This window comes from Bufo gargarizans, chromosome 4 (genome assembly GCF_014858855.1).
Source record: "Bufo gargarizans isolate SCDJY-AF-19 chromosome 4, ASM1485885v1, whole genome shotgun sequence".
NCBI classification, from domain to species: domain Eukaryota; kingdom Metazoa; phylum Chordata; class Amphibia; order Anura; family Bufonidae; genus Bufo; species Bufo gargarizans.
In genome coordinates, this window is record NC_058083.1 from 267,274,431 (window position 1) to 267,296,862 (window position 22,432).

The 22,432-nt window shown below is 42.6% G+C and overlaps 1 protein-coding gene across 1 annotated transcript in view; it reads right to left on the reverse strand.

Moving 5' to 3' along the window:
* Positions 1–22,432, reverse strand: part of ME1 (malic enzyme 1) — a 356,258-nt gene that overhangs the window by 19,775 nt on the left and 314,051 nt on the right. The window contains exons 8-9 of the mRNA XM_044289917.1: positions 14,534–14,631; positions 14,113–14,226 (exon numbers count right to left, since the gene is read on the reverse strand). Of these exons, the coding sequence (XP_044145852.1) occupies positions 14,113–14,226; positions 14,534–14,631 (212 nt within the window). The remainder of the gene's footprint in view (positions 1–14,112; positions 14,227–14,533; positions 14,632–22,432) is intronic.

Genomic DNA, 22,432 nt, shown 5'->3' on the forward strand with positions numbered 1-22,432 from the left:
ATGTTCATGTCCCTCACTTATATCTTCACGGAGTGTGGGCTTTAGACCGGACTTTACATAAAGGCAGACCCCTCCCCCTCTCCGGTTTTGACGATCCTTTCTGAACAGACTGTAACCCTGTACATTAACTGCCCAGTCATAGCTATCATCCAGCCATGTCTCAGTTATTCCCACTATGTCATAGTCCTCCTCACACATCACTAATTCCAGTTCACCAGTTTTATTAGTCAGGCTTCTGGCATTAGTATACATACATTTTCTAATGCCAGAATCCTGGAAGGGAGGTCGCAGTTGATGAGCCTCTAATTGCTTTCAAGGGGAGACTCATTTTCCGCCAGTATATTACCTCTAAGCGGGCGAGGTATGGTGTGAAGCTGTACAAACATTGTGAGGGTACCTCAGGGTATACTTACAAGTTTCGTGTGTACGAGGGGCAGGATTCCCGTATTGAACCCCCAGAATGTCCCCCCACTCTAGGTGTTAGCGGGAAACTTGTGTGGGAACTTATGCACCCACTGCTAGATAAGGGTTATCACCTGTACATGGATAACTATTATACTAGTATCCCCTTGTTCCAGTCCCTCACCTCCAAATCCACGTCCGCTTGTGAGACCGTGCGGAAAAATCAACGCTGCCTCCCTACCCACCCCCTCCAGGTACCTATCCCCAGGGATGAGACCCGTGCCCTTACCAGTAGAAACCTGTTGCTGGTCAGATATAAGGACAAGAGGGATGTCCTTGTACTGTCCACAATTCACGGTAACGGCATCACCCCTGTCCCTGTGCGAGGTACCGCGGCAATGGTCCTCAAGCCCATTGTATCGTCGACTACAACCGGTATATGGGAGGAGTTGATCTCTCTGATCAATTCCTCCAGCCATATAATGCCATGCGCAAAACCCGGGCATGGTACAAAAAAGTTGCAGTCTACTTGGTACAAGTTGCCTTGTACAACTCTTTTGTGCTGTCCCAGAGCGTTGGCAACACAGGGAAATCCCTCCAGTTCTATGAGGAAGTCCTCAAGGCCCTGATCTTTTCTGACCGGGAAAGAGCAGGCCAGAGTACCTCGGGAACTGGAGGCGCCCGGATCGTCCCTGGCCAACACTTTCCAGGTGTGGTCCCCCTCCAAAAAAGTGCAGTGTGTGTCACAGGAGGGGGATATGGAAGGACACCACCACTCAGTGTGACACGTGCCCCGATCAGTAGAGGCCTACTCTGCATTGACGGTTGCTTCAGGGAGTACCACACTTCCATGGAGTACTAAATTTACAATTCCCTTCCCCAATTTTAATTCTATTTAGCCACTGACAATCGCCCAGAAAAAAATAAAACTATGGCTCTCATGACCTAACCCCTCAGATGAACACAGTCCAAAAAAAAAATGGTGTAAAAAAATAGCTTTTTTACACCGTTTTTATTTTATTTTTTTGACTGTGTTCATCTGAAGATTTAGGTCATGTGTTATTTTTATAGAGAAGATTCTTATGGACGTGTCAATACCTAATATGTCTACTTTTTTAAATGTATTTAGGTTTTATACTATAATATCCTTTTTTAAACAAAAAAAAACATTTTAGTATCTCCATAGTCGGAAAGTCAGTTAATTTTTTTATTTTTAGCCAATTATCTTATGTAGGGGCTCATTTTTTGTGGAATGAGAGGACGGTTTTATTGGCACTATTTTGGGGTGCATATCATTTTTTGATTGATTGCTATTACACTTTTTGTGATGTAAGGTGACAAAAAAAATTGCTTACATCACAAAAAGTGTAATAGCAAGCAATCAAAAAACCATATGCACCCCACAATAGTGCCAATAAAACCTTCCTCTCATTCCTCAAAAAATTAACCCCTACTTAAGACAATTGGCTAAAAACTTAAAATAAAATAAAATGACTCTCATACTATAGAGATACTAAAATGTTTTTTTTTGTTTAAAAAAGGATATTATAGTGTAAAACCTAAATACATTTTAAAAAGTAGACATATTAGGTATTGCCGCGTCTGTAAGAATCTGCTCTATAAAAAATAACACGATCAAACCCCTCAAATGAACAAAGTAAAATTTTTGCCAAATTTTCCATTTTAATCAATTTTTTCCGTTAACAAAGCAAGGGTTAACAGTCAAACAAAACTCAATATTCATTGCCCTGATTCTGTAGTTTTCAGAAACACCCCATATGTGGTTGTAAAATGCTGTATGGCCAAACAGCAGGGCGCAGAAGGAAAGGAGTGCCATATGGTTTTTGGAACGCAGATTTTACTAGACAGGTTTTTTTTGACACCATGTCCCATTTGAAGCCCCCCTGATGCCCCCCCTAGAGTAGAAACTCCATAAAAGTGACCCCATATTCAAAACATATTTTACAAACTTTTTCGATGAAGTTCTCTACTTTGGGAGCTGGTAGGGACGCAGGGGGTATCGCCGCCCAGTCTTCCCAGTTGTAGGATGGCAGATATGGCTATGCTTGTCGGGTAGGTTGGGGCTGAATAGAGCTGAGCAGGTGTTGGTAGGTCTGCTCCCACTCCCTTGTTACCAGGTGCGTCATGTCTTTGCTCACCTCCCATCCGTCAGCATAAACATGCATGCCCATCGAGTAGTCGTAGATGTCCCAAAACCTAGACTCCTCCATGCTGCCGAGATCAATGTCCTCCTCCAAGGCCTCCCATAGTAACCCAGGTCCATCATAATCCTTCCCTTCGGGTAGGCCGTGCTCGGCCGTCCAGGGGGTATGTGGAATGTCATGCCACCTTAGGGCCTGGTAAGCGTCCTCTAGCCAAAGCTCCTTACATACCAGGCTCTAGAGCTCTGTTACCCACTTGTCCAGGGGCTGCCCTCCCAAGAGACCCATCCGCATTGCCATATGCTTCTGTAGCCGCTGCTTATAACTGGGGAGACTCTCACCTCGCCGCCGCTGGGCATTTTCCAGGGCATCATACTAGACTTTCTTTCTGTCTGCATCCCTGTAGTCCGTGGCTGCCTCCTCCTCCTCGTCATGGAACACTGTCCGAAGACTAGCCGAATCCATCCTGCTGTATCCAGGGGCGCTGTACGGATACTAGCATTGCCCTAAATTTTGTAAATCCACGAACGGTGTCTCTGAGCTGCTTCTCCTCTCACTAGGACACCATCCCACTGCTTGCTACCAATATAACGGATCTTCTGGCACCCCGACTGGGTACCTCCATTGATTGATGCTCCTAGTGCTTCCCGAGGACTCCAAGCACTCCACTCAACACCGTAAGCACCACAGGAACCAGGAACAGGAGCAGCTCTTACAAGAGCTAGGGGTTATAGCCTGGGGAGTATACAGCGTATAGCAATCCCCACACACATGAGACAAGGCTCTATGTTGAAGGCCAAAACAGGAACTCACTTTATTGAAGACCAACTCAATATATATACAGTTCAAGAAGTCTAACAACGTAACGCAATGAACCATGAACAACATGCAAACAGACATTCCCCCCCCACTCCATAATGAATGAATAGGGAGAGAGAAGACACATGTGATGGGATTATCTCCTGAGTGTATCATAGGGTGATCTACTCATCTAGGAGTCGGCTGCTCCTAGAGTCAGCTATCTTAATCCCATCACTAACACAATCAGTGGGAGTCTCAGTGCAGAGTTAACCCTTTTTTGTGTTGCTGAATTCACACCCTGCAACTTTAATGGGCAATAGGAAATATGTGTCATATAAATTCCACACATAAATCGGGGTTCATAAATCCTTGTAACCCCAAAAGGTCTGAGGGGGTCTCCATAGTTCTGGGTCCATAGTCCGTAGGAAGGAGGCTAGCCCTCAGGCTTCTCCAGCAGCCCCAGTGATGGTTCAGTCCATCACAACCTCATTAACCTGTTCCACTTTATAGCTCTGATCAAGAGCTCTCCCTGTACTGGGATGCCTATGATAGGAAATCTACAGGGCTGAATATTTGTCTATGGCAAGGATTCCCCATATGTATGATCATATGTATAAGTCCAAGCAATTGGAGAATTTTAGCACAGTCTGTTGACAGGATTTAGTATGAGTTATTGGCTGTATGCAGATGATACAAGAAGTACAATTTAATTAAATTAATTAAAGGCTTTGGACACCTTTGGGGACATTTTTCCACTCTACTCATTTTCGGCTAAACATTATTTGTCCAATTGGTCTTTATTAAAAACTTTCAACAACTCTTTCCTCTGCAGATTTGGCTTTCAGTGTATCAGCAGAGTATTGCTTCTCCCATTCACTGTAACTCTTATACTTTTATAAGAATTTAGCTATATTGAGTATTAGGAAAGTACAGCTAAGGGCTACAGATCGAGCAGCTCTCTGATGGGATCACTTTGAAGCAGGAAGCAACAGTCTTCAGATACAATGAAAGTGAAAGCTGCAGTGGAAAAACTGTTGACAAGTTTTTATAAAGACCAGTTGAAAAAAATGATTTATGACCCAAAATGAGTAGGGTGCAATGATGACCCCCAATATATTATATAGCTTTCAACTACATGAATATAACTTGAGAATGGACAATACATGTCATACTTTTTCCATAAAATTCCCACTTTTCAGAAGTTAAAGAGGGCCTTTTTATGTTAGAAACTGGTATGCTTACCAAACTGGGCGGCCCCCACAGATGCCCACACTTTGTTTTTCCAAAATACCCCTCCGTTCCAGTGCTGTGTCCCCTGCTGTTTTTTGCTTCCAGTATGATAATTTAGAGTATCGGTACAGGGAGGAGGAGACAACTGGGTTTTTCAACGGGCATCTCCTTCTCGCTGTAGCACGTTTCAATTGCAGTGGTGATCGTCACAGCCAGGGGGAAGGTGAGCTGTTTCTCCCTGGCTGCGACGCTCTCCGCTGCAGTTGGACCACGTAGGTATACTTCCCTTTGCAGGTCTGGTCAAGAGGGAGGAGGTCTGCCAATAAAAACCCAAAAGATGAACGACCCCTTTAAATCTATTGCTTCTCTTTCAATCGCATAGGTCTTTCATTTATTATGCATTGGTAAAATATCAGTCTTTTTAAAACAAAATGCATTTTTTTAGTTAGGCGTCTAAGGTTAAAGCTTGACTCTTCCCCCAGCCGTGGTGTGATGCTGCAGTGTGAGAGGGACAATTTTTGTTCCCTACAAAAGTTATCTTAAAGATTGTATCAGTACCCTGGTTAGCCGCAGCGGCATGACGTGAGGACGTGCCGCGCTTTCTCCTCCTCCCTCCCTCCTCCCTCCTGCAGGCAGCCGGCGCCTCGGCGTGTTGCTCTCTATGGAAGGCGCACGCATGGAACGGGGGGGCCGTTGAATGATCCGCAGACCTTACTGGCGATCCGCCGAGTTGATCCGGAGATAGCGTCTGGAGCTTCGGTGGACTGTGACCGCAGGAGCTGATCCAGCTGATCCATGTTGCGAAGTAACGGTGAAGTAGCCTGGCAACCTTGTATCTCTGTAACCCTGTGGGAATGCGGAAGCGACTCCCTGGAGCCTGTGCAGCGAGCTAAGCATTGCTAAACATTGCTGTGAGTCAGCGCTGTATGCCGTGGTGCTTGGTTGGTCTCCCAGTGGTATGCTGGGGGGGAGAGGCCGAAGACACAAGAAAGGGGAACAAGGCAGCTCGATGAGGGGTGTTACTTACTTTCTCCCCTGTTGTATCAATTGCCGGGTGCTCCTGGGATAAAAATAAATTGGTTGTATACCACAGCGCTGTGCTGAAAATCTGTGTGCAGCGTACCGTAGAAGTTGCCCTGCTGGCCCGGCACACGGCTGTTTCAGTTGGGCTTGCGAGTGGGTATACACCCGGAAATATATGGAGGCTCTCAAGCTTTCCCAAAGGTGCCAGCTACCCCCGGCAGGACTGGTGCTTGCCCAAAAATGGAACTTTGTCCCCTTTAAGTGTCTTTAACAGCAGGCGACCCGGGAGACCATCGACACATTATGCATCTTCATGCGGTGCACCTGATGGTATAACAGCATAAGTGGTATGATAATCATATTTCATGAATAGACTTTCGGATTGCCCGTCGTTTATGCCCTCCCTTCTCCTGAAATTTGCCGGCACCCAGCCTCTGGACATTATTCGTTGTCTGGCAGGAAGAATAAACCGAACCGTTTTTTTTTTTTTTTTTGGGATATGGACTGGTAAATAGCCCTGTGGCCTTTGGCCCACTTCTTGGACTCCGTCGCGGGGACATATTTTCGTTCTGCTTTTTCTCCTTATTGCTCATATTTCCGTGTGACGGCACGGCAGCTATTTGATATCTTCTCTTGCTGTGTGGGGCTTTTGTGTGTGGCTCATGATAGTTTTTTTTGGTTTTTTCTTTTTTTTCTATTCCCCTCTTTGTGCGTGTGAGGTTGTAATTGGGAGAGGATAGGGAGGGGAAGAGACGAAAAGATGCCACCAAAAAACTACAGCAGAAAATCGGTGGGAACCTCCTCTCCGGGTGGGGGAAAAGGGAGCAGCACAGTAACTGGCCTAGAAAAATATCTTAAATCCCCCCCAAACCCAAAGAGTAGGAGTGCACTTCGGGGGAATAAGGAGGCCCCGAAAGACGGAGGTGACCCATCCGTCCCAGACGAATGCCCCGGGGCTGAGAGTAGGATAGGGAACGGAGGAGGAATGGAGGAAAGAATAAATTCAGTTGACAAGAAGCTGGGAGAAATTTTAGGGGCGGTACAACAGTCAAATCATAGCTTAGAGGATCTGACCACTAAGATCGCTTCTGCTCAGGCTGACCTCTCCCTGATCAAGGAGGAGATGAATAAGGTGAGGGAAAAGGTTAAGGAGCTGCAGACATCCTCAGGAGTGATGAGGAGAGATATTGATGGGATAAATAAAAGAGTAGAAGCTTTAGAAGGTGAAAAGAAAATCCTGTTAGAGAGAGTTACCACAATGGAGGATAGATCCCGGAGATCAAATATGAGATTAGTGGGATTTCCGGAGGGGGTGGAAGGAGAAGATATAACCGGGTTTATCCAGCAGTGGCTGAAGGATAGTTTTGATAAAAGTACCCTGTCTAAATGGTTTTTAGTTGACAGAGCACATAGAATCCCGGGAAGACCACCGTTAAAAGGGAGTCCACCCAGGGCCATCTTAGTTAAAATCTTAAGCTCCAGAGATAGAGACGTAATAATGAGGGCAAAAAGGAAGATGCAGACAATAGAGTACAATGGCCGTAATATAGAAATATATCCAGACTACTCCAGAGCAACGCAGGAAAAGAGACGTGAATTTAGAGAAGTAAAGAGGAGGTTAGCAGCCGCCCAGTTACAATACTCCTTGATATACCCAACTAAGTTACGCGTAATATATCACGATCAAGTTAGTTTTTTTGGATCTCCAGAGGAGGCCGCCGAATGGATGGACTCCAAGGGAATAGGATCATGAGATGGCCTGTGGAGTGGGTGAGGGGGGTGCGGGGGGGGAGGGAAGGGGGCGTAGAGTAAGAGGAGGGGGAAATGTTCTATTTCGCCAACCAGCAGGGGGGGGAGGGAGGGGGTAGGGGTGGGGGGGAAGGAGGAGGGGATATGGGAGGGATGGTTGTCTTGATGGGATCACTAAGGAAGATAAGAATGAAAATACAGGTGGAAGGCACACATGAGTAGGATCTTAACATGGAATGTACGAGGTCTGGGGGATAAGGTTAAGAGGGTTATGGTTTTTGACATGGTTACTAGACACCTCCCAGCAATTGTGGGACTAATGGAGACACATAACACTAAGGATAAGACATACTTATTAACACGGAAATGGGCCAAGTTCCAGTATCATTCATGTTTCTCTACCTACTCATGTGGTGTCAGTGTATATATTCACCACAAAGTGGACTACCTTCCACTAGATCAGAAGATCGATGATAGGGGCAGATATGTGTTCCTCCACGGCCAGTGGAATGGGAGACGGTGCATTCTAGCCTTTGTTTATATACCCCCACCATTTTCACTATGTGTTATTAATAGCTTAGTGGAGTTTGCAGAGTTGCGAGGTAAATGCCCCGTATTGGTAATGGGAGACTTTAACTCCGTTATGAACAGCTGTTTAGATAGATACTCTGTGATACCAAATGATAAATATGGGACAAGCCAACCAACACTTCTCAAAAGAATATCACAAGAATTGCTGTTAATAGATGTATGGAGGCATTTGTATGATGATAAGCGAGCGTACTCATGGTCTGGTTATGGGAGTAAAATCATGTCAAGAATTGATATGGCATTAGCTAGCCCAGAACTGGTAGAGCAGATATCGAAAATGAGGTATGAGGTGAATAGTATCTCAGACCACTCCCCAATCTGCCTGACACTTAAAACAACGGTTAAACCTAAGGGTAGAGTGTTTCGGCTAAACCCACATTGGCTAAACCTGATAAATAAAGATGAGAGTATTAGTGACGAGATAGCGGAGTACTGGAAAATTAATCTTGGATCGGCACAAATAGGTTATGTATGGGACGCATTTAAAGCATACCTACGGGGCATCCTTGTTGGCAGAATTCAGGGCTTAAAAACTGAATTCGCCAAGAATGAGAGGGAGTTGGGTGAAAAAATAAAGAAACTAGAGCAGAAACTCCTGGTTAATAATTCACCTGAGACGATGGCGGAGTTAGAAGAGTCTAAGATTTCTCTAAATAATTATCTGGAGAACAAGGCACAACAAAGAGTGTTTTTTGAGGGGGCCCGTTACTTTAGGGAATCTGGGAAACCAGGTAGACTGCTTTCCACTATCGTACAGAATCAGAGGGGGGATGGTAGAATTAAGCGAGTTGAGAGGAGAGATGGGGTGATAACATCCAGCCCGGGAGAAATTGAGCAGGAATTTGTTAAATATTACGGGGACCTCTATGCCTCGGAGGGAGTGGGGGACTGTGGAGACATAGAACACTTTTTGGAGGGGGTCTCGCTCCCTACTCTCTCCGAGGAGGACAGGGAGTATTTGAATAGACCAATAGAACAGGAGGAATTACGTGATACCTTGAAATCGATAAAGGGCAACTCTAGCCCCGGGCCGGATGGTCTCCCCTTTGAGATATATAGAAGATACGGGGAGGTTATCCTCCCAGTACTCCTGCGGGTCCTTAAGGAATCCATGGACGGGGGCGAACTCCCGGCTTCCCTGTCAGAGGCTGTAATAACCCTGATAGGGAAAAAGGGGAAAGACGAGAGTAAGGTGGACTCGTATCGCCCCATCTCTCTTCTCAACACGGACTATAAAATATGTGCCAAATTGTTGGCAAACCGCCTAAAAAAAGTGATAGGTAAGATAATACACCCAGATCAATCGGGGTTTATACCGAAACGCCAGGCCCAAATGAATATCCGTCGGGCCCTCCTTAATATCCAGATGAGTGGGGAGGGTGCCCACTCCCTCCTGTCACTGGACGCAGAAAAAGCGTTCGACAGGGTGGAGTGGGCATACCTCTGGAACATAATGCGGGAGCTAAACCTGGGGGACAAATTTATTGGCTGGGTGCAACTACTGTACCAACATCCGAAAGTAAGGATTAAAATCAACGGAGAGACATCTGAATCGATGGTGTTGCAAAGGGGAACTAGGCAGGGGTGCCCCCTTTCACCATTACTGTTTGCCATCTTTATCGAACCATTAGCATGCAAGGTACGATCAGATGATAACATCAGGGGATTCGGGAGTAGGGGCGCCTCAGATAAAATGTGTTTATACGCGGATGATGTCTTGTTTTTCTTGAAAGGCGGGGCGTCGACGGTTCCATACCTGATGCGAACTGTAAATGAATTTGGTCATATATCCGGCTTCAGGGTGAATTGGATGAAATCAGTGTTACTTCCAGTTGGCTACGAAACCAGGAGAATGGATCTTAATGTTAAAATATTGAAACCCACAGATGCACTGGAATACCTTGGAATCAAAATTAGCGCAAGGATCCAGGAATATATAGAATTGAATCTGGCCCCGCTGCTTAAAAGGGTTAAAAATAAAATAAGTATTTGGCAAAAAATACTGATAAGACAGGTAGACCGTATAGCTATTATTAAAATGATTTTGTTGCCGCAGGTCCTCTATGTTATATCTTCATGCCCTGTCTGGATAGGTGACCACCTTTTCAATGTACTGGAGGGAATGATAAATGATCTTATATGGGGGAAAAAAAGGGTCAGGCTCAAACAAAAATACTTATGGCTTGATGAAGAAGATGGTGGCTTGTCCGTCCCCTGCTTCAGAGGCTACTATTATGCATCCCAGCTACAATGGCTAATGATAGAGGATGATAGACTACGTCAGTACCTAGTGGGCGAGTTTGTAGGTCTCCAATATAATATTTTTAGCGTCTTGGAAGCCGGGATATTAAAAATAAAGGGTAAGAAGTGCCCTATTAGTAATATGATGCACTTGATATGGTTGAATGTTAAAAAATTATTGGGGATAAATTACTCATTAAAGATTACCCCACTATGGGGGAATATAAACTTAGGTGAGTTTCAGAAGTTAGAGGATTATGTATTTTGGGAAAAAAATGGTATTAAGTTTATTTCACAGATTGAGATAACAGGAAAACTTAGGACATTAGAAGAATTAGGACTTAGTATAAAACTAGACACCCTCACACGCTTTAGATATTTTCGGTTAAAACATGCATTTGACAGCACTGAGAATAAATCGTATTTAATCACTAAACAAGCAGAATTTGTAGAATTTTGTTGTCTCAATAAGGGGACCAAAATATCAATATCACAGATATATAAAAAAATTAAAAAGGGTTTAAGGGGAGTGATAAAGTTTAATAGTGAACAAAAATGGGCACTAGAAGTTGACCCTAACACGTTAGATTGGAGATGTATCTATAAAAGTATAAAAAGAAGTACTGTATCGAGTAATTTTCGACTGATACAGTTCTTTATCGTCCACCGTACCTATATCACCCCATGGGTGCTGAGTAGGATGTATAAAACAAGGGACGCTAGATGCTGGAAGTGCAGGATGGATAATGCGGATTTCACCCACTTGATCTGGCACTGCCCCCTAATGCAGGATTACTGGACTCAGGTTTTTCGGGAGCTGACCAGATCAACAGGGTGTTCAGCCCCAATGGAGATCGCTATAGCGGTGCTTGGACACATCAGGAAAATAGGTCTCGACATAGAAATAGAAACGAAATGGGCCAAAGGATTAATGCTGGCGCGGGTGGTAGTGGCTAGGGAGTGGGGGGCGGTCACACCACCAAACATCGAAGCGTGGAAGAACTTATGTGGGAGGGTATGTAGATATGAATATGCCGGTTCCCATAAATAAATGGAGGATGTGGAGGAAGGAAGGAAAAAATTTGTGGTACCCATCAAGACAACCATGGGGGGTGGGAAGGGGAGGGGTTATATTGTTTTTCTTGATCTTTTTTTTTTGGTTATGTATATGACATGAGGAAAGAAACAGGACAGGGATATATTCTAGATGTCTAAGGATAAGTGACTAACAAATGTATGTGTATATACAGGAATTAGCATTGTCTATGTCCTGCTGTATTACTGTTTATTGTCATGTCTTGTTTCTGAACTTTTTAAACATGATGAAGGAATAATAAAAAAATTATTGAAATATAAAAAAAAAAAAGATTGTATCAGTATGGACCCTCATAACCTTCTCTTATTTCCCTTTTAAAAGGACTGAGAATGTATTTAATAGAATCTTGCAATTAATCACTCTTTTCCTACACAAATGTTGCTTTTTAAATCTGATTCCTGGAATATCCTGTAATACAGCTTTCCTTGTATAAATTATATTCCAGCTGCGCTACCACACTACTCCTGAATTACAGCCTTTCTCTGGGCCTGGGTGTGGTATTCCTAGACCTACACTTAAAATTCCACGTGGAAAAGATAGGCTGCCAGGCCAAGCATGTCTTTATCTTTCTAGTCCTGCTGCTGGAAGAATGTATGCCTGAAATGAAGAGTTTATATGACAAAGTTTGTAAATGAATCAAAAAATTGGAAAGAATGGATTCAATTTCCAAAGGATAAACGGAAACCATATTGTGTATAGTTCACTTGTATAGAGATAACACTATACATGGCTGCTGCCAGGAGCAAGAGTAAGAGGCTTCAGCAGATGTTAGCTGTTGACCGGATACATGTTTCTATTTTTTGCAATGTGTGGTCAGTTATTTTTTGGAATTAGTATGTAGAGCATGGACTACGCTGTAACCAGAGCTGTTAACTCTTCCTTTACTGATGTGCAGTTCTGACCACTGTGTAGTCTGGTCCACCCCCCACCTCCCTTAGCTACTCTGTAGTCTGGACCAATGATGTAAATTACTAAATGATGTTTGATCATTTAGTAATGATGAGTTCATAAGTGAAAATGAATTAAAAAGGTTTGTTTGAGTTTTTTTTTTTTATCGATTTATTAAAAATGCAGGAAGACTAAAAAAGTATGCTCACCATCCTGAACCCCCCCCACTCCAGTGCTGCTGCTCCCTCCTCCCTGCTGGGCTTTGCTTTACAGATTGTCGCAGTGACTTAGCCATATAACACGTGATTATTGTGGCCAATAACTAACCAGCCCTGTGCTGCATACTGCAGGAGCCGGTGACTGGCTGCAGTGGTCACGTGCGCAGTATACAGGCACATTATCACTGCAGCAAAAACATGATGTCATGGCTGTAGCGGCAGGGCAGATAGAAGCGGTGGCGCTGGAATGGAGTACATACGGAATGGTGAGTACTGTCTACCTTTTATAAATTATTCTAATACTATCCCTGCCTTTAAGCGAACAAAGCATCATGGCTGAAGCCTGAAACCCCAGCACATGCTCTATTAGCAGAGAAGTCAGGTCTCATTTCAGAACTAACTGTGCATGCATATGATGCAAGAGCAGAGAAAAGAGAATTTTTGAGGTTATCAAAACCAAAAAAACACAATATGCCACAAGCTTACATGTGTAGTGGCATATATAGGTGGTGTATTTTCAGATTTACATTGAAGTGGGACCGGAGGAAACCACTAATTACAAAGCTGGGAATGTCACGGCGTTTAGCTGAAAATATACCGGTACGTTCCGTAGTTCTTTTATTTCTAACCAGTAAACCACAAGTTTATTCTCTGACACTGCTCTTCTTTCAGTCATATACATAAGGAAAATCATATGCAAAATGACATCTAAAGCAGTGAATGTGTTGTAAAAACATCAAAATTTATATAAAGTGATATATTCATCTATTTATCTAATTAAGAGTAAGCACCATTATATCTGCATAGTTGGTTTGGGGGCTTTTTTTGCTCTACTTATATTCCAGGTTGCAGTGTTCTGTTCTATAACATTGAGTACATTTCTTTTGCATGGGTGCACCTAGCCTTTCTGCTACCTAAGGCGAAAACTGAAACAGCGCAATTTTCTAACTAGCCCATTTGCCACAATGAAAGCCCTCATTGCCCATGGGCCTTCTGCTGCCCCCCTCTTGCCCCTACCTGGTGATGCCTGAGTTGATCGCCTCACCTGGCCTCATTGGTGGTGCACACCTGTCCTTCTGGTTACCCTTACACCCTGAAAATCTCAGCTGCCTGTTGTCACCAGTGGGGGACAGGGGTTGGTGTCAACCTGTATGTGGCTCCTATTCACTTCAATGCTTAGCTCTATTGGATTGAACATTGGAGACTTGTGTATGGAGGAAGAGGGATAGAACAGTGGTCTGCGCTTACAAATGGAGCGCTGTAGTATTCTAAGGAACACAATGTGGCCAAAAGTATGTTGGCCCCCCACACTCCCAATTATTGAATTCAGGTTTTTCAGCCACACGAGGTGAACACCGTTTGGAAAACAGACCTTCTAGAGAAGATTGGTGCCTGATCTTACAAAAGTTCTTATGGCTGAACCGATACAAATTCCCATAGACACACTTCAAAATACAGTAAAAATGCCTCCCCACTAAAAGGGTGGCCCAACGCCATATTACTGTCCATGGTTTTGGAAAGGAATGTCCACCAAGCTCATATACATGTGATGATCAGGTGTCCACATACTTTTGGTCAAATACTGTAAATTAGGAAAAGACCTTAAATAAATATTATATACATTAATAATAGATATTGTAAGTTTGAATGTTGAAAAGTTTATCAGTTATACTTGTGTCATATGATTTAATTATTGATTGAATAACCTAACCTTCACGATTAACCCTTTGGAATCCACCATCCAGATCTTCTTGAGTGCTTCATCTCTTGTTGTCCCTTCTTTCTCCATTGCCATAACTATTAAGTCCGCAATTCCCATGGCAGCCTCAAAATGAACAAATTATATAATATGTTATTTAAGGTTACATTATTTAATCTTTAGTAGTGGCCTACAGAGGTCTATGTTTATGGGTGATAAAGTAATATTTTCACAGAATCTAAGTATTTGAGTTCCATATAAATTTTATATGTAGTAGAATTTTTTTACTCCACCATGTGAGGGTCAGGAAATCCCATATGGTCCATTACTCTAATATCAATTGGATAGCCAATACCGACTTCTCATGCCACATCCTAATGAAGGATACACCTCTCCTCATATAATAATATCGGAAGTTAAATAGTTAATGTACCTCCCCAGCTCCTTGGAAGAGGACTGTGTGGTCAGACAGTTTATTCTTTGTTATACGAAGTGCTGCAAGAAGTCCAGCTACCGCAACAGATGCAGTGCCTGCAATACAATGATAACATTTATAACTGGTGTGGTCACTGTAGTCAGTAAAATCTGCTAATACAGATAAAATAAAGACAACTGCTGTTTCCATCCATAGTAAATATGCATGTAACCAACTATACAACATATATACATTAAATATTAATATTAATAAACTAATGTGTTGTATGGCACAAGTATGATGCCACAGAAAATATGGAGGAGAGTTCTAAAATTAAGTACAGAGCCATTTTCAAACTATGTACAGACTGGCAATGTTAATTCTATGTAGTCTACATCTTCAGTCTACAGGTATTAGACTGTTTCCACCATAGATCATTAAGAAGCCAGTGTTGGACTGTCCCACCAGAGTACTTAAGGATCCTCTGATATCATAGTGAGCCTCAAAGGTCCAGGAGAATAAAAGACAATAACTTGTTACTAAGGTATATTTCTTTGATTTAAAACCTAGTAGACTTTACTGATACTAATTTATGATAGAACGTCTTCTGATGGGCCCAATAAACCACAGTTGAATTCTGTAAGACGCAATATGTTCTTCTTTGCTTATTGCAGAAAGATGGCAATAACAATATTAAGTGTGAAACACAGGACTCTATTTGGAAGAGTTTACAAGTCTTTATTTTACCATGAAGTGATACATAATGAATACCATATTTGTCCTTGCACTAATTTGCCAGGAAATTCGCATCCTCAGATCCCTACACACACATCTGCATTTTATGTTCTGTACGTTGTGTTATATTAATGTGTACATTAATGTATTGTAGAATAACAAAAACCCACAGACCATACATGGGAGGAGAAGTTGTGATGAATTGTATCTGCTTATTAACATCACATGCTTCTCAGACTAATACACAAGATGTTAAGACACTTCACCCAGACCAGAGATACTGAAACTGCTCCTGTCACCCTCCCCCAGGATAGGAATCCTGTATGATTTGCTGTATATTCCATATTGTTGTGCTTCTAGTCTTAAAATGCAGTACAGCCATTCCCTAATAATTTATTCTGAGCAGGCTGGAGGGGCCCTCATGTAAGCACCTAAGACCAATGGAGAACACTGAGATGGTTTAATTGATCTCACTAGCCCCTATATTTATTTATTTTTTATTTATTTTATGCACTTATATAGCGCTACTATATTCCGCAGCGCTTTACAGACTTCAGCATCCATCTGTCCCCAATGGGGCTCACAATCTAAGGTATCATTCATAAGCTACAATATAGGTAGATAAGAGGTCCACTTGATATTTTACAATGACCTTGGCTTCTGCTAAGTAAATATTGCATTAGTTACCCATTAGGAAAAATATATATAATTATTACAGATTATTACAGCTATACGTAAAAACCATAAACTTAAAAGGAATGCATCTTGTACTTCATTTTTTTGTACTTTGTGTGTTTATTCCATTTAACAGTTGTTGCTATATTTTTATTTTTGTAAAAACCTGATTGAAATAGCATGTCATTCTCTGATGTATTTCCCTTTAAAGTTCATTACTTAACCCTGTTTCAGATTTTGGAACTGAGGAAACCAGATGTACCTCTGCTCAGTTCATACTCAGCAATTTTAAGTTTCCGAAACAGCTGAAAGTATAGACATGATAGAAATGTAATTTCCACCACCGATTTCCCACGTTCCCACAAACTCCAGCATCCTGGCACGCCCTGCTCATTCTGTTCATTAGCTGCAAATACTTCACACTTGGCATTTTGGGCTTTGTTCATGTTTTTGACACACTACCTTAAAAGCCAAAATACACATTATAAATTATAGTCAAACCTTCTTTGGCTTGTTAACATATTACTTTCTATTATTTCAGAAGATTGTGTTAAGTAGAAACAAAGGGAATCTGTCACCAGTGACCTCCCTATCCAACTCCTTGCATAGACGCATAGCTGTGGTTCACCTGATTAAAACACAGTTTTTCTATTCATGATCTGAGGCTCCGATCCCAAGATACTTTTTCTTAATATGCAAATTAGGCCTTTGGTTCAATGAGGGCGTCATCATTACTCTTGTTGCACACATGCTCAACTCCTTGCTGTGGCCATCTCCCCACTCAATGCTTTTGATTGACATGGCCAGGCAGTGGCAAAGCAGTGAGGGAGGCGCTGGCAACAGAAAGGAGGTGAGCTTGGGTGCAGCAAGAGCAATGGTGTTGCCCTCATTGCACCAAAGGCCTAATTTGTATAACAAGAAAAAGTATCAGAACTCAGGAATGGAGTTTTAGATCAACTAAAGAAAAACTGTGGTTTAATCAGGTGAACCACAGCTATATGTCTATAGGGAGTTTGATAGGGGGGTCGCTGGTGACAGATTAACTTTTTTATAGATGTCCTTTCACTTGATATCATGAGTTGTCCTATTGATGACCTACACATCTGAATGAAATATAATACGGACTGTATCCAATGCTCTTTAGAGTACATCAAGATATGTTCATTGCAGACCAAATGCTATGGAGATTACGGTCACTGGGCTAAGCCCCTTCCTGGTTTTGCAGGGACCAGAAGTGGCTGAGAACGGAGCAGGGCTGGACCGTGGACAAGCGAGTGGTGTTTCTTTTATTATTTGCCTTGGGTTAGGACCACAGGGGTTCTGGACTCTAAGACTGGAAACCCCTTTAAAGTTTATAAGAGATAACTGTGTGAATTTCCAAGCTCAAATATCATTGTAATGTTTTTTGTTTTTCATTTTACAAGCAAGAGTATTTCAATAATAAGGAAAAGAAAATAGACTGACCCTTCTGGTCCACTCTCATTGACAGAATGCACTGCATCACTGCATTGCCTGCATCATATCTATTTGGTCATACACACCACCCACAGTATGTGGTTTCACAGCTTAAGTAGCATTGCAGGTCCCATGAAGCAAAATACCCCTTGCTCAGTTTCTTAGAGTGCTAGATGGGTCTTCCCCTCCAAATGTGTCCCTTTGCATTGGTTTAAACTGCCTCTACTGTAGTTTTGCGCTGGTACGGAAAAATGTAAGTAGAAAGAACACTGGCTGCCTTGCAGGCTAAGAGACTTCTGCTGCTTGTAAAGGGAGCGGTTCTGATAATTCTCTATATTATGAACTTATACAGTTCCCTCATGTCATTCTTAAATTGAGTTCAATTCTAAGAAATTGTCTGTGTGGTCAGTCCAAACCATTTGGTGTTCTTGGTCCATTAGCACTAACCATATTCTTGCCACCTAACTTCATCTGGTTTTGGTTTTGAATGAGTGAAGAATTGTGTGGATGTCTACAGGCTGTAGGGAACGCTTCCTCCAGGCTCCGGCTCTTTTTGGCAATTTATCCAGGGTTTATTGCAGCAGCTGGCGTTGACTTCATAGAAATCTGGCCTAAACTCTAAAATACTGGTCTGGGTTTCGTATTTTTATCCTTAGCTGATGTTTTTCCAGCTGCTTCACTGCCATATATACACAAGGCTGAATTAGGCCCACACTTCTTAAACACATATGTATGAAGCAGAAAATGAAATATGAAAGCTGAGAGGACAAACATAAACAACCAGCATAATGGAGCTGACAGAGAACATTGCAGGGTTAGAATTCTGCTTTTCTAAATACAACACAAATGTTTAGAAGCATCAATGCATATGCCATCAATTATCCTATTAACTCATGCGACATCACTGTTCATACAGAAAGGGTTTCATCAGATAATGGAGTGCACTGGTCGCTGTTAACATAGAGTGATATCTTTATAAATTCTATTACATTAATACGCGCAGTATGAAAAAACTAACATACTTACTTATACTTACATACATACTTACAAATACTTACTTATATCCCAAGCCCACCCCACCCAATTAATATGACCACCAGCTAATATCCAGAATAACCTCCATGTACAGCATGGACAGCAGCTAGACGGGATGGGAGTAACTCAATAAGGTCCTGGTAGGTTGTCACAGGTATCTGGAGCCATGCTGACTGCAGTGTATCCCACAGCTGCTGTACGGTGTGTAGGGGAGGATCCATAGAGGGAACATGCCGCTCAAAGTGGTCCCACAGATGCTTCAATTGGGTTGAAGTCTGGGGACATATGTAGTACTTGAATGTCTTGGTCATGCTTTTCCAACCATTGTTAGACATTTCTAGCTGTGTGACATGTTGCATTGCCTTACAGGAAGATCCCATCCGTCCCAGCAAAGACAATCAGCATATATGGGTGTACGTGATCTTCAAAAATGTATTCATACCCAAATCGGTTAACAGTACCTTCTACATGGATGAATAGGCCCAGAGAATGCCATGAAACCATTGCCCAGACCATAACACTGCCACCACCAGCTTGTGTTCTTTAAGCAGTGGTTGCAGGGTGTTTGTTCTGTGATGTTTTTTTGCCTTACACACTAATGTCCATCGGTTTGATAAAGCACAAAATGTGACTCAATAGAGAAGGCAACCCTTTGCCAATTAGGGATGGTCCGATTCTGATACTGCTGTGATAATTGAAGCCTTTTCTGCCAATGAAACTTTGTTAGCAGAGGTGCAGTGACCATCCTTCTGCTTTGGAGACCCATATGAAGTATGGTAAACGGAACTGTTGTTTTAGACACATGTCTGGTACAGTAGCTCCCTGGTTCATGTTGGCTGTGAGCTGCTCCACTGTAGCATGTTGGTCCACATCGCACACCTTCATAGCCGACGTTCACGTCCTACATCAATGGCACATGGTGCTCCGCAGTTTCCATGTTCCTTATTTGCAGTGGTGCCATTTGTCCACTCACGGTACACTTTCAGTAGCACATGAACAGTTCACAAACTGCATAGTATCCGAAACACTGCCACAAAGCCAATAATCATCCTTTTTTGCAACTCTGATAAATTGCCCCCTTAAACCATGACAGCAATGAGGGATATGTGTGTAGGCACACACCTTATATACCCACCGCTCATGACATGTTACTTCCTTCATGAGCTACGCTCTGCTGACATTGAAAGTAGGAAATGGTCATAATGATATGACTTGCCGGAGTATATAAGGCTAGAGCTACATGGCAACATGTGTCGGGCAACATATAGAGTACAACTGCACTGCAAGATGTGTCGCGTGACATTCATGTGGCAGTAATGTCATGCAACATATTTTGTACTGGTAGTCTATGGCGTCGCACTGCAACATGCTGCGACTGCGACACGACAGTCGCACAAAAATCCATCTTGGATGGGTTTTGTTGCGACTGTCATGTGACAGTCTCAACATGTTGCAGTGCAACACTATAGACTACCATTATAAAAAATGTCGCTTGACAATACTGCGACAATTAGGGTACTTTCACACTGGCAATTTTGCTGGGTCTAGCAGGGTCCAGCAAAAACGCTTCCGTTACTGATAATACAACCATCTGCATCCGTTATGAACAGATCCGATTGTATAATCTTTAACATTGCCAAGACAGATCCGTCATTAACTCCATTGAAAGTCAATGGGGGGCGGATCCGTTTTCTATTGTGTCAGATTGTGGCAGAGAAAAAGTCCCCATTGACTTGCATGACGGATCCATCTTGACCAGTTTCCCAGGACGGAAAGCAAAATGCTACATGTTGCGAGCTTGCTCTCCGGTATGGGAACGCAACTAAACGGAACGGAATGCATTTTGGAGCAATACCAATATGAAGGAAATTAATACCGGAAAACTTAAACGCTAGTGTGAAAGTACCCTTAGTTGCATGAAAAATCTTATCGTGTAGCCCTAGCCTTTTGCTAAGGATTGGTAGGACAGATAGTGAGACACAGAAAGGGCCATTAATTAGATGGCTGTCAGAGAAGCAAACCCACAGTATCTAATTCATATGTAGCAACACCAAATCCACTAGACCCCTCCACTTCGCTCTCCATATACTCAAAATCACTATTATATTACCATTTAGATAATGGAATATGCATTGTGCTCTGTAACAATTCAGAAGACGTACAAAGGCAAGTCAAAGAAGTAGCCTAAAAAGTGTTCCCCTGTAGTGTTTCTGGTGCTTGATTGCTAAAGGGAATATCTCCCCCTTCAATGAAAGCCAAATCAGCTCTTTCAGATTGAAACTAATAGAAAATTTGGCTGCTTCGATAAAATATGATGCTAACAATCGCTAAACAGATCTGGCCAGATGTGTACTGTAACTGACATGCTAGCCAGTGTAGTAGAGAATTCTCCAGTATACCCCTTGTTTATACTGGTATTGCTTATTGGTTAATGTATGTTTCTGTGATCTGTAATAAATAATGTATAAAACGACATGCAAATATGAAAATGACGCTGTGTGTAATATGTATGATTATGAAAACTTATAGGTTAAGATAATGTATAATAAAACATCCAGCTCTAACTGTTATGCCTAATTATATTGGCCATGCAGAAATTAATTTATTCTGTAAAGCAGTTTGGTATTAGGCTACTTTCACACTTGCGCTTGATCGGATCCGTTCTGAACGGATCCGATCATATTAATGCAGACGGAGGCTCCGTTCAGTACGGATCCGTCTGCATTAATAACTTAGAAAAATTTCTAAGTCTGAAAGTAGCCTGAGCGGATCCGTTCAGACTTTCAATGTAAAGTCAATGGGGGACGGATCCGCTTGAAGATTGAGCCATATGGTGTCATCTTCAAACGGATCCGTCCCCATTGACTTACATTGTAAGTCTGAACGGATCCGCTCGCCTCCGCACGGCCAGGCGGACAGCTGAACGCGAGGCGAGCGGAGCGGAGGCTGAACGCTGCCAGACTGATGCAGTCTGAGCGGATCCGCTCCATTCAGACTGCATCAGGGCTGGACGGAGGCGTTCGGGTCCACTCGTAAGCTCCTTCAAACGGAGCTCACGAGCGGACCGACGAACGCAAGTGTGAAAGTAGCCTTATATACAACAAAGTGTAGCAAAAATGTTTGTTTTTTTTAAATTGATTTATTGTTAAAGAGGTTGTCGGGGGGGGGGGGGGAATCTCTACAATAGGATCAAAGTGAGAGAAAAAATAAAAAAGCATGCTTCTACTCATGGATCCCCCGCAGATCTTGTTTCAACACTTCTTGGTCTACTGTAGACATGTACACCTAGAGGCAGTGACTGTCTGGGCAGCTATCTTCAAGCACTTCTTGTGTATCAAGAAGCAGACTAGGAGGCAGAGATCAGCTGGAAACCAGTAAGCATCAAAATGGGAGCTGAGGTGGATCAATGAGGGTAGCTGTACTTTTATATTTTTATTTCACTTTCAGCCCTTTCTAAAGAATTCCCTACCCACAGACAGCGGCATACATAAAGAAGTAAGGGCCCCATAGCAAGGATCAAACCAGGCCCCCCAAACAGGACAGAAGGGTTTCTGCCTAAACCCTTTTCAATGACCCTTGGGCCATTTTTCCACTGCCTCATTTGCTAAAAGTTGTTCCTTTAGAGGGTAGAGTCCTGATTAAGTTTCCACCTCCAGTAGAAGAGGAGATAATCCCAACTAAGTCTGGGCCCCCTCTTGCCCTGGGCCCCTTAGCAGTCGCATGGTCTGCCGCTATGGTAGTTACACCCCTGCCCACAGACAACACGTTTAAGATAAAAATTAATATAAAGTAAATGGTGCCAAAAAATTCATTTCTATGCTAAAAGAGTTGCCTGGTCAACCAAAAATTGCGAAATGGTGGGAAATGGCATAAAATGATAAAAGATCCAGGACAATTACATACAATTGAATTTCTGTAAATCATGGTATTTAAAAGAAATATACTTTGAATTAGATAGTATTTACCTTCAGAACATCAGTACCAGGGACCATACTCAATAAGGATTGACAACTAATA